The sequence below is a fragment of the Hyaena hyaena genome, unplaced genomic scaffold, assembly GCF_003009895.1.
Source record: "Hyaena hyaena isolate Hyena2069 unplaced genomic scaffold, ASM300989v1 scaffold_544, whole genome shotgun sequence".
In the NCBI taxonomy this organism is placed as follows: domain Eukaryota; kingdom Metazoa; phylum Chordata; class Mammalia; order Carnivora; family Hyaenidae; genus Hyaena; species Hyaena hyaena.
The window spans coordinates 1,285,230-1,297,463 of NW_024081176.1; the positions used below are offsets into that span (position 1 = coordinate 1,285,230).

At 37.2% G+C, this 12,234-nt stretch overlaps 1 protein-coding gene across 1 annotated transcript in view; it reads right to left on the reverse strand.

Moving 5' to 3' along the window:
• Positions 1-377: 377 nt before the first annotated feature.
• The window catches only part of CLCA2 (chloride channel accessory 2), a 36,894-nt gene continuing 25,037 nt past the window's right edge, over positions 378-12,234 (reverse strand). Inside the window, exons 13-14 of the mRNA XM_039255746.1 lie at positions 8,848-9,081; positions 378-913 (exon numbers count right to left, since the gene is read on the reverse strand). Coding sequence (XP_039111677.1) covers positions 471-913; positions 8,848-9,081 — 677 coding nt within the window. The 3' untranslated portion in view covers positions 378-470. The remainder of the gene's footprint in view (positions 914-8,847; positions 9,082-12,234) is intronic.

The window sequence follows — 12,234 nt, forward strand, 5'->3', positions numbered from 1 at the left end:
TCACATACAAAATGCAGCTTGATCTTTAGTCATAAATAAGCAACCTGTTCTGAACAGATAAGGGGAAATGAAAAATTAATCAATGTAACTGAATAATTGCTTCAAATAGACAGTTATACCAACCTTTTCTTTACTTGGGGCTATGTTTCTTCTACAATAAAAGAAGCCTTTCTTGATTCTTTAGTTCAACTTTGCCCTTTCCTTTGCTTGTAAAGACATTACCTTGGAGAATAATTTTTATTATTTTGTCCATAGCCAAAGCTTAAGGGTTTCCTAATTTCCTTCTAAAAATGAGTGTTAAAGAAGACTTTTTTGGTGTCTGTTTACCATATAAAATCTGATCTGTATCATACAAAACCTTGACGGGTTTTTAATAGTTCTGATGTTAATTTGACTTTATTGGTACGCTTTTATAAAGTACAAAGGCCATGGATCTTATATCTAAGAAGGAAGGCACTCTGTGCATTTGTTTATATTAATTTTGTTCCATTCTCTTTCTTGTCTGCTCTCTTTTTCATGTTTAAAGTACGATGTGTTATAACGATAGTGAGGCAAATGATTCCTATTGAACTTAATGCTGTCAAAACTCCTGTTAGTATCAGATGGTCTCTGGCAAGAACAGGAGCAGAATTTGGGGCAATAAACAGAGAGACCTGGGCAATGTTAGATACAGCAGACCTTAAGGAGTTCTTATCTATTGTTCGTATTGCCACATAAATTCTATGGCTTTCTTGCCTCTTTCCATCAGGTTGACGGTCAGGTCCATTTGTGAAAAGCTTTGGTGAGAATGTAAATATCTCCTTGGTGCCAGCTTGCTGAGGATTTAGCTTTGATGTATTCACTAGAATGGCATTGTTAAAGTCATCTTGAATATTCTGTAAGCTTTTACTCATTCTTATTTCATAGCTGTTAGCTGAAATTAAAAAAAATATAAATAGAAAGGTTAAGTCATTTGGGTAAGTTTTCTAGCTTACTAGAAGTGACTAATGAGAATAGCAACAAAAAAGTCAAAATACCTAGAAAAAAAATAACAAAAAAATTGCATATGAACAAAACTTTAAAACACTATATAAAGTCTCATACTGAAACCTAAACAAGAGGAAAAACTTATTATGTTATTTGAATAGGAAGATTCAACATAATAAAGATGTTATTTTTCCCTAAATTATTTTGTAAATTTACATGAGTCTATAAAAAGTGCTTCTAATTTCTATTTTAACAAGCTTATTATAAAGCTTAAATGAAAAAATAAATAATCAGGGTTGACCCCATAAAGTCTGAAAAATAGCAATGTGGAAGGTCTAAACCTATATGATATGAAAACACTGCAATATTTCTATAACTAAAAATCTACAGTTCTGGTACATGAATAAGCTAATATCTAAAAACTGGCCAAAATACATCCAGGAATTGAGCATATGATAGAGGTAGAATTCCAATTAATGGGGAGAAGTACAAATTTCTTCATAAATGGTGTTGTGACAGCTGGATAAAATTATGTAACAAAATAAAATTGAATCCGTGTCACAAACCTTTTTCCAGGATAAACTCAACAGTGATCAAAAAGTTTGAAGTGAAAAATTAAAATATTAAGTATTTCGTAGGAAACAATAGGTAAATTCCAGGATGGTCTTGAAGTAGGAAAGGCTTTTCTAATTAAAATTCAAAATTCAGAAGCCATAAGAAAGAAATTGATAAATTTGAATACACAAAATGAAAAACATCTACATGGGGAATATCCTCTTAAGCCAAATATAGGCATAAGTGTTAAGTGACAAAAAATATATGTTACTTAAGTCAAAGGTAAAAGTTTAATTCTGAGTTCTGGTAATGGCTAAGTGGCTTCTCCTAGACTACCTCTCCAGCAGATAATGGGTAGGAACTCTGAAGAAAGCAAAACACAAAACAACAAAACAACACAAAGCCTTTGATGCACTGGATTCAGATAACAATAGGTAGAAACCAGAGGAGTCACATCCTAAAAAAAAAAAAAAAAAGAAAAGAAAAAAAAAAAGAAACCAGAGTAGGAATGATTCATGTTTATGCAGCTTTTCCTCGGAAGGCACTTCCCTCTCCTGTACAGATAGTGGAACTGAAAGCTGCCTTTCGGATCTGGAAATCAGAGGGCAGAGTAAGAGATTGCCAGAGGGGGTAAAAGTTGAAGGAGCTGGAGAGGGACCAGCTTGAAATCTATATATTAACTTTTTTCAAGTCACTGGGAGATGTCCAATTATTCATGTATGGGTGAAACATTAAGAGCTCAAGAGACAAACAATAGCTAGAAGGCTGAAAAACTGAGCAGAGTTTTATATAGATATATAGGTATAGGTATGGATTTTGGAGTGTGAGTCTTGCCAAGTTAGAGGAGCTTCGTAAACATCTGGAGATAACCATTAAACACTGGGAACACCGTGCTTTAAGAATAAAGATTGGGGGACGCCTGAGTGGCTCAATTGGTTAAGCATCCGACTTGACTTCAGCCTAGGTCACCATCTCCCCATTCCTGAGTTCGAGCCCTGTGTCAGGCTCTGTGCTGAGAGCTCAGAGCCTGGAGCCTGTTTCAGATTCTATCTCCCTCTCTCTCTGCCCCTCCACCACTCACCCTCTGTCTCTCTTTCTCTCAGAAATAAATAATTTTTTAAATAAAAAATTTAGAAGATTAACAGAAGAGTGGACACAACAGAAAAGAATCAGTAAGCTTGAAGAGAAGTGCATAGAAATAAAACTGTAGCACTCAGGAAAAAAAAAAGAGAAAAAACAAACAGAATCTCAATGATCCTTGTGACTAACTGACCTATCCATTTAGTGTGAGTATTGTATTATGTTATGTTAATATTATCTAGGAAGGAAAGAAGAAAAAGAATAGAACACAAATCTTTTGAAGATACAATAAGCTGAAAATATTCCAAATCTGGTCAAAAAGAATATTCCACAGATCCAGGAAACTCAGTAATACCCAAATAGAATATATACGGGAAAACCACACTGCGGCACATCATGGTCAATCTGTTGAACACCAAAAGATAAAACAAGTTAAAGCAGCCAAAGGGAAAAAAAGACACGTTATATTTAGGAACATAATAATAAGAATGATAGTTGACTTCTCATAAGAAAAAAAATGAACACAAGACAATGAAATGACATATTTAAGTGCTGAAAGAAGAATCTATTGCCTAACAATTCTATAGTGAAAATGTACTTTAAAAATTAAGGTGAAATAAACACATTTTCACATAAATGAATCCTGAGAGAGTTTCACCCAAAGACCTGAGTGGCAAGGGAAATGATGCTAGATAAAAATTCAGACCTACAGGAAGGAAGAAGACTAGAAATGGTGACCATCTGGGTTACTAAAAAGGGCAAATTTTTCTCATTAAAATTTCTTAAAAAGACAATTGATTGTTTAAAACAAAAACCGTATCAACACATTGTGGGCTTTATGAAAATGTAGAAGTACAATATATGACAAGACCACAAAAGATGACAGAAGGGTACATAGAATTATACTTTTGAAAGATTCTCACATTATATGTGAAATGGTAAACATTAATTCAAGGCAGACTGGATAAGATAACTGCACATTACAGAACAGCCAAATTTGGAGTAGCTGAGGGCAGGAATTTTATTGTTTTGATTTTCCTTATATTACTTTGATTTTCCAAATTGGAGTAAGGTACACATAACATAAAATTTATCATATTAACCATTTTTTATGTGTACAGTACATTTTTAAGTCTTTTTAAGTACATTCACATTGCTCTGCTGTTTTGATTTTCAACCCATGTGAATGTATTAACAACTCAAAAATAAAATTAATAACCAATGATCATTAGATGTAAAAAAGGAAGCCACCTATAGTAATAACCAACTCTAATAAGATCATAATTCTTATCTGAAAAGGGTAAAAATAGATTTAACAATGAACAGAGCAGCTTCAAACAAAGATTTTGTCCTAAGGAATGAAATCCATAGGACATTCCAAGTTTTAAATAAAAAATGAAAATGTTCTGATGACTATGTTTTGATCAGTTTCCAAATCTATAATAGTTTTTAATAATGAGACTATTTCTATTCCTGAGTAGTAATTAGAGGAAAGCATGCTTAGAGAAGGTTGTCAAAAGAAAATAGCCTTTATATTCGAATTTATCGATCAGCCAGTTCCCTCTGGGTGAACCCACTTGGAGCTGAGTTACTCCCTGCTGCAGTTCATAAAGGGGGACAGACATGGATAAGGAGCAAGGCTGACCATCTGCCCCACACTCACAGTGGAGCATAACCATTGTTCCTGTGTCCGTTGTTCTCCATGGAGAAAGCTCTCCAGGGGTTGTCCCAGAGTCTTTTCCTGGATAACGAAACAAGTAATATTTCATAAGCCTTAGCATTTACAAAGATTTCCCACATGGACAGCCCTCCCTCTGTGAAACTGATGGGGACTCAGGAGGTTAAATGTGACACCATGGTCAACAGTTAGAAAGTTGTAGTGCTGGAAACAAATTCTTTCTTCTAACCCCAAATCCCGGGCACTTTCTACTATGAGCGCCTACTAAACTTTACGTAGGACAGCTGTGAAACTGCAAAGACCGCTCACGCGTTCACGGAGAGGCTCCTTCTATTTACAGTAGTTGTTGTGCTGCCCCTGTCACTGTGTGAGAGAGAAATCAGGCCGCTTCTGCATCTTTGACCTCTTAGGTATGTATCGCTCTAGGTTTCTTTCATCTCTAAATCTGCTTTCACAGTATATTTTAGCCAGTCAAAGTAGTTCTATGGCCTTGGGCAAGACACTTAAAACTTTCAGGGTCAGATTAGCACGTCTTTAAGATCCCTTCTGTCTCCAAAATGTTACAAATGCTGATATTTCCTGAGCAATTAATATGGACCAGGCACTATTTTAATCCCTCTCTGTGCTTTACCTCAGCAATGCTCTTAGGTAGCTACTCTTACTACCTACTTTTGCAGATTAAAAATCAGAAAGTGAGAGAAATTAAGTAACTTGTATCAGGTAACTACACAGGTAAAAGACACTGTTTCTGATTCTGGAGCCCAATACCCTAACGCTGTGCTATGCAGCTTCCCACTAGGCTACTCTGTTTCCTATTTCTCATTTCCCAGTAATTGTACTGTTCCAGTTACCAAGGCTTACATCTTCATTTAGCCCCCTTACCAATAAATTCCTAGTATGGAAAGCTCTGGGCTTGGACTGAGGACAGAGAGAGGAAGTTGCAGACTTGGTCCCATCTTCAGGGAGTTCTCCCTTTACTAGTGAGAAAAATTCCTACTTCCTCTCTTCGTTTGAAATCCAAGCTATCCCCTAAGGATTATTTTTGCTTTCTCCTACATTAAATGTTCTTCCAGCTCAGAAGCATAGCTGAGGGTTAGGGGAGGGGATAGAGGGAAAAACAGGTGGCTGTCACTGCAGCTTCTTCAGAAGCAGCACATTTTTAACAATTTTTAAAGACAATCTGTTGAAAAATGGTTATCCAAGAACATGATGGAAAGATGTCAGAGTGAGAGCGTGCAGGTCAGGTCGATAGGCAGTTAGGGAATGCAGTGCAGGGAAATAGGTTCAAGAGTGGTGCTTTTTTGTGGTTTGGCCCCACTAGGCTCTGGCCAGGCTCCTGGGATAAGAACTTGGCCTCTCCAAACCAGACAAATGGCATGGTGTTAAACTGTGTTTTTGACTATTTTATGCCTCCCCCCCCCCAATATAGGATTATAAATTCTTGGGAGTGCAATGACCATCATAAATTATGGTATATAATGTTTAGCACTCTGCTGAGTATTAATAGTTACTTAGTAAATCTATTTTCACTTTAATTTCTGGAAAGATATACAAAGGATATCTTATAGCAAAGATACATAACATGCTTGGTGCTCAATTTTAACAAGTATTTTACCCCAGATTTATAATGAAAACCCAAGGAGTAACCCATTTCCATCATGCCTAGCCTGTATACATTCCCAGACATAATGGTGATCTGATAGTGTTTTATTTATAACATGTAATTGGTCATGTTTTCTAGGATATTGTGTATGGTGAAGAGCTGGCACCTGGATATACACTCATATCCTTGTGCATGTATTAGATAGTCCTTTATTGCTAACAACGTTTTTAAGAATAGTCACATGTTTTATTATTTTAAAGTCAGAGACACACCCCCATTATTTCTAACTCTGGTCATAGAGGTGAAGACAATGCTTTTCCAAACAATAATTTGGAGAGGGGGAGTCAATAAAAGCACATGTTTATGAATTAAATAGGTATCTGCTTTCTAGTTGGTCTATTCATGACTAATTGGTCAATTTTGCCATCGCTGAGTCATCAAAACAGTAATGACTGAGAGATTTCAACAACTTAATACACATCCAGCCATTCCCCCACATCTCTTTTGTGGTTTATGGGTTTTTTTTTTAATGTTTTATTTATTTCTAGGAGAGAGAGAGAGAGAGAGAGAGAGAGAGAGCGTGAACAGGGGAGGGTCAGAGAGAGAGGGAGTCACAGACTGAAACAGGCTCCAGGCTCTGAGCTGGCAGTCAGCACAGAGCCCGACGCGGGGCTCGAACCCACGAACCGCGAGATCATGACCTAAGCGAAAGTCGGACGCTTAACCGACTAAGCCACCCAGGCGCCCCTGTGGTTTACGGTTTTGACATCATAACAAGCCAGATCTGCTTCAGTCATCCCTTGCATCAATGAAGTTATGTGAAGATCTCCCTATTTCCTTGATTAATGCCCTTTGTAATGTCAATTCTAACATCCCATATGGTTCTATTTCTTCTTTTTAAGCCATTAATAACCACCAATATGACACACTTTCTTTCTTTTCCTTAAAAAAAATTTAATATGTTTTTTAAAATTCATTTTTGAGAGACAAAGCACAAGTGGGGGAAGGGCAGAGAGAGAGATACACACAGAATCTGAAGCAGGCTGGAGGCTCCAAGCTATCACAGAGCCCAACATGGGGCTTGAACTCATGAACTGCAAGACCATGACCTGAGCCAAAGTGGGATACTCAACCAACTGAGCCACCCAGGCACCCCTCTCTGTACTCTTTTAATTTAGTTGGGTAGTTAAAACTCCTGGAGCACTGAGAGAACAGTTCCCAGTAGGGATGGGAATTTGAGCTTTTGTTTGTCTCACGTAGAGCACTACATTTCTGAGAGAGTGAGGAAGGAGTGAGAACACTAGGTGGCAGGCACCACTCTTACCTTTAAATACAGAGAGGAGTGTTTATGGCTCCTTACTTTAAATAAAAAGCTAGAGAAGGCAATAGCAACACAAACGAGGAGCCCAGGAAACTTGTCATACTTTCTCTTCCCTTTATGACTTTATATGTGTCACTTCGTTTCTTCTTTATGATACCTTATGAACTAAACATTTGTAATCCTATTTTCCATATAAAGAAACAGAGGCCAATAGAGGTTAAGCAACTTGCCACAGATCAAACAGCTGGGCTTAAAGCCACCGAGGGAAGAATTTTTTTCCTGATATGTGAGTTGCAGCCTTTTCATTTATACAAGGGGCATATCCATCCCACAGTTTCGATCATTTCATATCTCCAGTCTTTAAATTTTTTTTTTAATGTTTTTTTATTTATTTCTAGGAGAGAGAGAGACAGCGTGAGCAGGGGAGGGTCAGAGAGAGAGGGAGACACAGAATCAGAAACAGGCTCCAGGCTCAGAGCTGGCAGTCAGCACAGAGCCAGAAGCGGGGCTAGAACACACGAACCGCGAGATCATGACCTAAGCGAAAGTCAGACGCTTAACCGACTAAGCCACCCAGGCGCCCCTCATATCTCCAGTCTTTAAATTACACGAATCCTTACATTTCAGAATGTAAAGTGTTTTACTTCCTTTTCCTCTGGCAAGAAGAAATCTAATAGATTTTGATAAAAGAAATGGAAGGCAAAGCTACAATATTGATGTTCCTCAGCAGCACAAATTATTTGTAATTGAGATGCTTTCTGCTGAATGAAGTAAATGGACAGAAAATTTTAAGCCAAAAAATGATGACCCAAGTTGGAAGCAAGACTGACAAAGGCCCAAGGTGTTTACTGCTATTGACTGATAATGACAAAACAAGCTTTCAATAGAGAAGGTTGGTTCTTATAGGAATCTCAATCAGAAATAAATCTTCAACAAGAAATAAACCGTTAATGTATAATCAAAGATAACCATGTTTTGGTGATGGCAAAGATGTTTAGAAAGGTTATTGTTGGAGAAAAGTTACTATGTTGAGTTGCAGTGAGGGTCAAGGAATGATGATGGAAGTGTGAAGGCTGGCATAGGCTTTAGAAAAAGGAAAGTTAAGAAAGAAATTCATCAATGTCCATCCAGACAAGGCTAGGAAAGCCCAAATAAGGGACCTGGTTCTAGTTTCCCTAGTGAAGGTGATGTCCAGAAACGGGGGTAGGAAATGCACCAAGTTTTGCATAACTTATGGGAATTATTCCCCTAACCCTGACCTGTATATCTTTGAATTCACTCTTCACTATCTAATCTTCAGAAAACTAAATACCTCCAGTATTGGGAAGCCCATGCTCTATAATGTAGAATCCATTTCTGTTGACTAGACCACTCTTGCATGTGGTATTTCTGTTTCCAATCAAGATAATCAGTGTCAGTTAGTTTACTAAAGCCTTCTCAATTCTGGGAGAGCTAACAAGCTCTTGTTCCTAGACTCTCATTCCAGGTAAGGCCTTATGAATAACTCAAAGCTTTTCATAACAACTTTCTGCAGGTTTGTCGTCTCTAAGCCCCCAAAGAATTTTTACCCAACTAATTCCTGACACAGTTATTAGAAATTCCACCACAACGTGGAAAAACAGATAGTGAAACCAAAAAGCCTACCCTGGCCCTGATCATAGTCTTCTCCAGGTGCTGTCCATGATAAAGTCACCTCCTCTTCCACTTTTACAGCCTCCAGGTCAATAATTTTGCATGGTGGAAACACATCAGGATAGGGGTCAGCTGGAACTCCTCGCACGGAAAAGGAGCCCCCTGAACTCATTCGGCTAACGCCCCATTTTTGCTCCTCCTCACTCCTGCCCACTGATTTTCTTGGGGCATTCATCTGAATGTTACCTATGAACATGAAAAGAAAGTCCAAAACAACAAATTAGAATCTTCTGAATAACCTATTTTTGAGAGATTATTGAGAGACATTTTAAAACCTTTTTTTCTTTAATACATCTTTAGAATAACAGAGTTTATTTATTCCACCATTCATTCATTCATTCATTCATCCATTCATTCACTAAATATGTATATCAAGTATATGCTGTGCCAGTAATCACAGACAAAACAGTATCCCTTGATGGATTTTATAGTCATACTAATAAAACTATACTTAAAGCTGGTGATACACGTAGGAAGGAAAAAAGGCAGGGTGCTGTGAAAAAAAATAACGCAGGTACATAATTTATAATGGCATCAAGGAAGTAACATTTAAAGTATCCTAAAGGGTGAGTAGGAGTCAGCCAGGCAAAGAGTGGAGGTAATAATATCCCAGGCAAAGGGAACAGGTTATGTAAAAACTCTGAGATACTAAAGACCTTTGCAAATTAGAAAAACTTAATTAAAGCAAGGAGGAGAATAGTTTGAGATAAGACAGGAGAGAGAAGCCCATGTAAGGCCTTGCAGGACACTGTAATGATTTTAGAGTTTAATCTTACAAGCTCGGGGCAAGCAAGGCAGTGACATGGTCACATGTACTCTCTAACAAGTCACTCTGGCTGCTCTCGTTGGAGAATGGGTTCTAGTGTAGCAAGCAGCGGGCCCTTAAGATCGCCACACAATAGTCCAGACAGGGGAGGGAAGAAGTAGGCAGCTTGAGGTGTAATTTGGAGATAAAAAATCAATAAAAGCTGGTCCTGGATTTGAATATGGAACGGTAAAGGAAAGACACTTGGAGGGAAAAAAAAAAAAAGAAAAATAAACAGCTCTCAGATTTCTAAAATATGCAACTTCAGAGGAAAAGCGGGTAAAGGGAAGGAGACTAAACATGTAAGTTTCAAGGTATGTGATTCCTTAAAACACTAATAAAAGATGACAAGGAGCCAGTTACAGATTTTAAGCTCAAAAAAGGGTTATTATCTAAGTTTAATAGTTTTGAACTTACAAATTTGGAAGTTATAGGCATATAGATATTATTAAAGCCATATGGATTAATGAGGTTACCTAATAAAAATTTCAACTATAATGTTAGATAGCATTAATTGACTGCCTGGCTCACTATGTGCCAAGTACTTACTTAAGTACCTTACATGTATTGACTATTTAATTTTCCTGGCACCACTACAAAGAGAGTACAAATATTACCCACTTTTTCAAGATGATGAAACTAAGTACACAGAAGCTAAGTAACTTGCCCAAAGTCACAAAGCTAATAAATGGAGGAGCAAGATTCCAAACCTAGGCTGTATGGTTCCAGATGATAGGGTAAGAAAGTTAGGCGTGAGCTCTGAGAATTGCCAACAGTTAAAGGCTTAGTAGAAAAGGAAGAACTGGGAAAGGAGCCCAAGAAAAAATTCCAGAGCATAAGAGGTAATCATACAAATCAGGAAATGACAAAGGAGAAATCAGCTGTGGCAGACACTGCTGAGACCAGATAAAATGAGGACTGAATTATGTTCATTGGATTAACAGCAGCACAGTCATTGGTGGTTAGGGCCAGAGCAATTCCAGTGGGGTGATTTGGGTGAAGTCAGATTGTGATGAATAGAGAGTAGTAAATTGGAGGTGAGAAAGTGCAGATGGCAGGATTAGACTAATGCCAAGGATGTAGATGACAGAGAAGTAGACAGTCTCTGAAGGTAGTTAAATACGGGATCTAATAAATCATGCTTGAGTGTGGTTCAGAGGGGCCAGAAGAGTGGGACCATGCAAAGGTGAGCTCGTAAGGCCTCTGGATGGGCATGCTGGATGGGATCCAGAGCAGAAGCCAGCAGAGACACTGGTCTTTGGAGAAGAGGAGATGAAGGATACAGACATTACTGTGTCTGGGGATTTAGTAGTATGAAAATAGAGCACTTCCATTTTTTAATGAAGTGTGTGTTCCAGGTGATTATCTAAAAGTGAGGTAATAAATGTTACGTTTAGTAGGCATGCCTAGGGAAATCCACCTTTTTCTTACTATGCTGCTAAGGGCCTCTCCAAGATATACAGATAAAAGCACAATTGTATATTACTTTTCTAATCTCACTGTATACTAGATGCTAATATGTGTATCCTTTAAACTCATGGGTTTTAAAAAGATACTAGACCAGACAGTAGCCTTCAAGCTCCTCAGTAAGTATCCAGTCTTATTCTACCTGGTCTCCCAAGTTCCTAGTTCCTGTCACCTAGTAAGCCTTCATAAATGTTTGATATGTAAATGAAAGAGGGAATATTTATTTTACAAGCAAGGTATTATAGCTGGATATGAAATCATATATAGGCAGTAAAACCATGTTACCTTGCAATTTGATTTATATTGGTTTTAAAGTAACCCAAAATAAAAATACGTGTGAGTAAATTATGTTTTAGGCATCACTAAAAGTATCAGGTGATGCAAATTCACTGGAGCACCTTGATTATTTTCTACTAAAAGAACAAAAATATAGAATCATGTGTCCAAATGATTAGTTATAGCTGATTTAATTATACATTAAACTACATACATAAAACTACGCATAAAGATTCTGCAGTGTTAGAAACAAAAATGTTTAGAAATGTTTTCTGAGATCGTTTAAAATGATTATAGCATAGTTTTGTTTGTCTGTTATACTTTAACCACTGCTTCCCATCAGGAGCTATAATAATGGTGTTAAGAAAAGATGTGTATTTTTTAATTATTTGGTTCTTTTTTCTTGAAGGAAGACAGGACATTTTCCGGAATAACTCAATTGTCTGTAACATCCAAACTCATATTTATTCAGGAACTCATTTTTGGTGTGGATTGTTTGGGCTATTTGCTTTTTTCTTTCAACTGCTAATGACTTTTGCTTTTTTTTTCTTGCAAAACCTCTATAAAGGAAATACAGGAGCTATAATTGAGAAAAAACACAATAAATCTTTTTATCTGTTAGTAATTCTGATGAAATAGCCACAAGAAAGAGAGGTCAAAATAATGTCTGCAATGAAGGCACAAAAACATCTGTGGGAATTCTCTATTGCCTTCCTGTTATCCACTACCATGAATCACTGAGGATTGAGGAGATAGTCAATACATTATGCCTTGACGTAAGCATAAAGGGT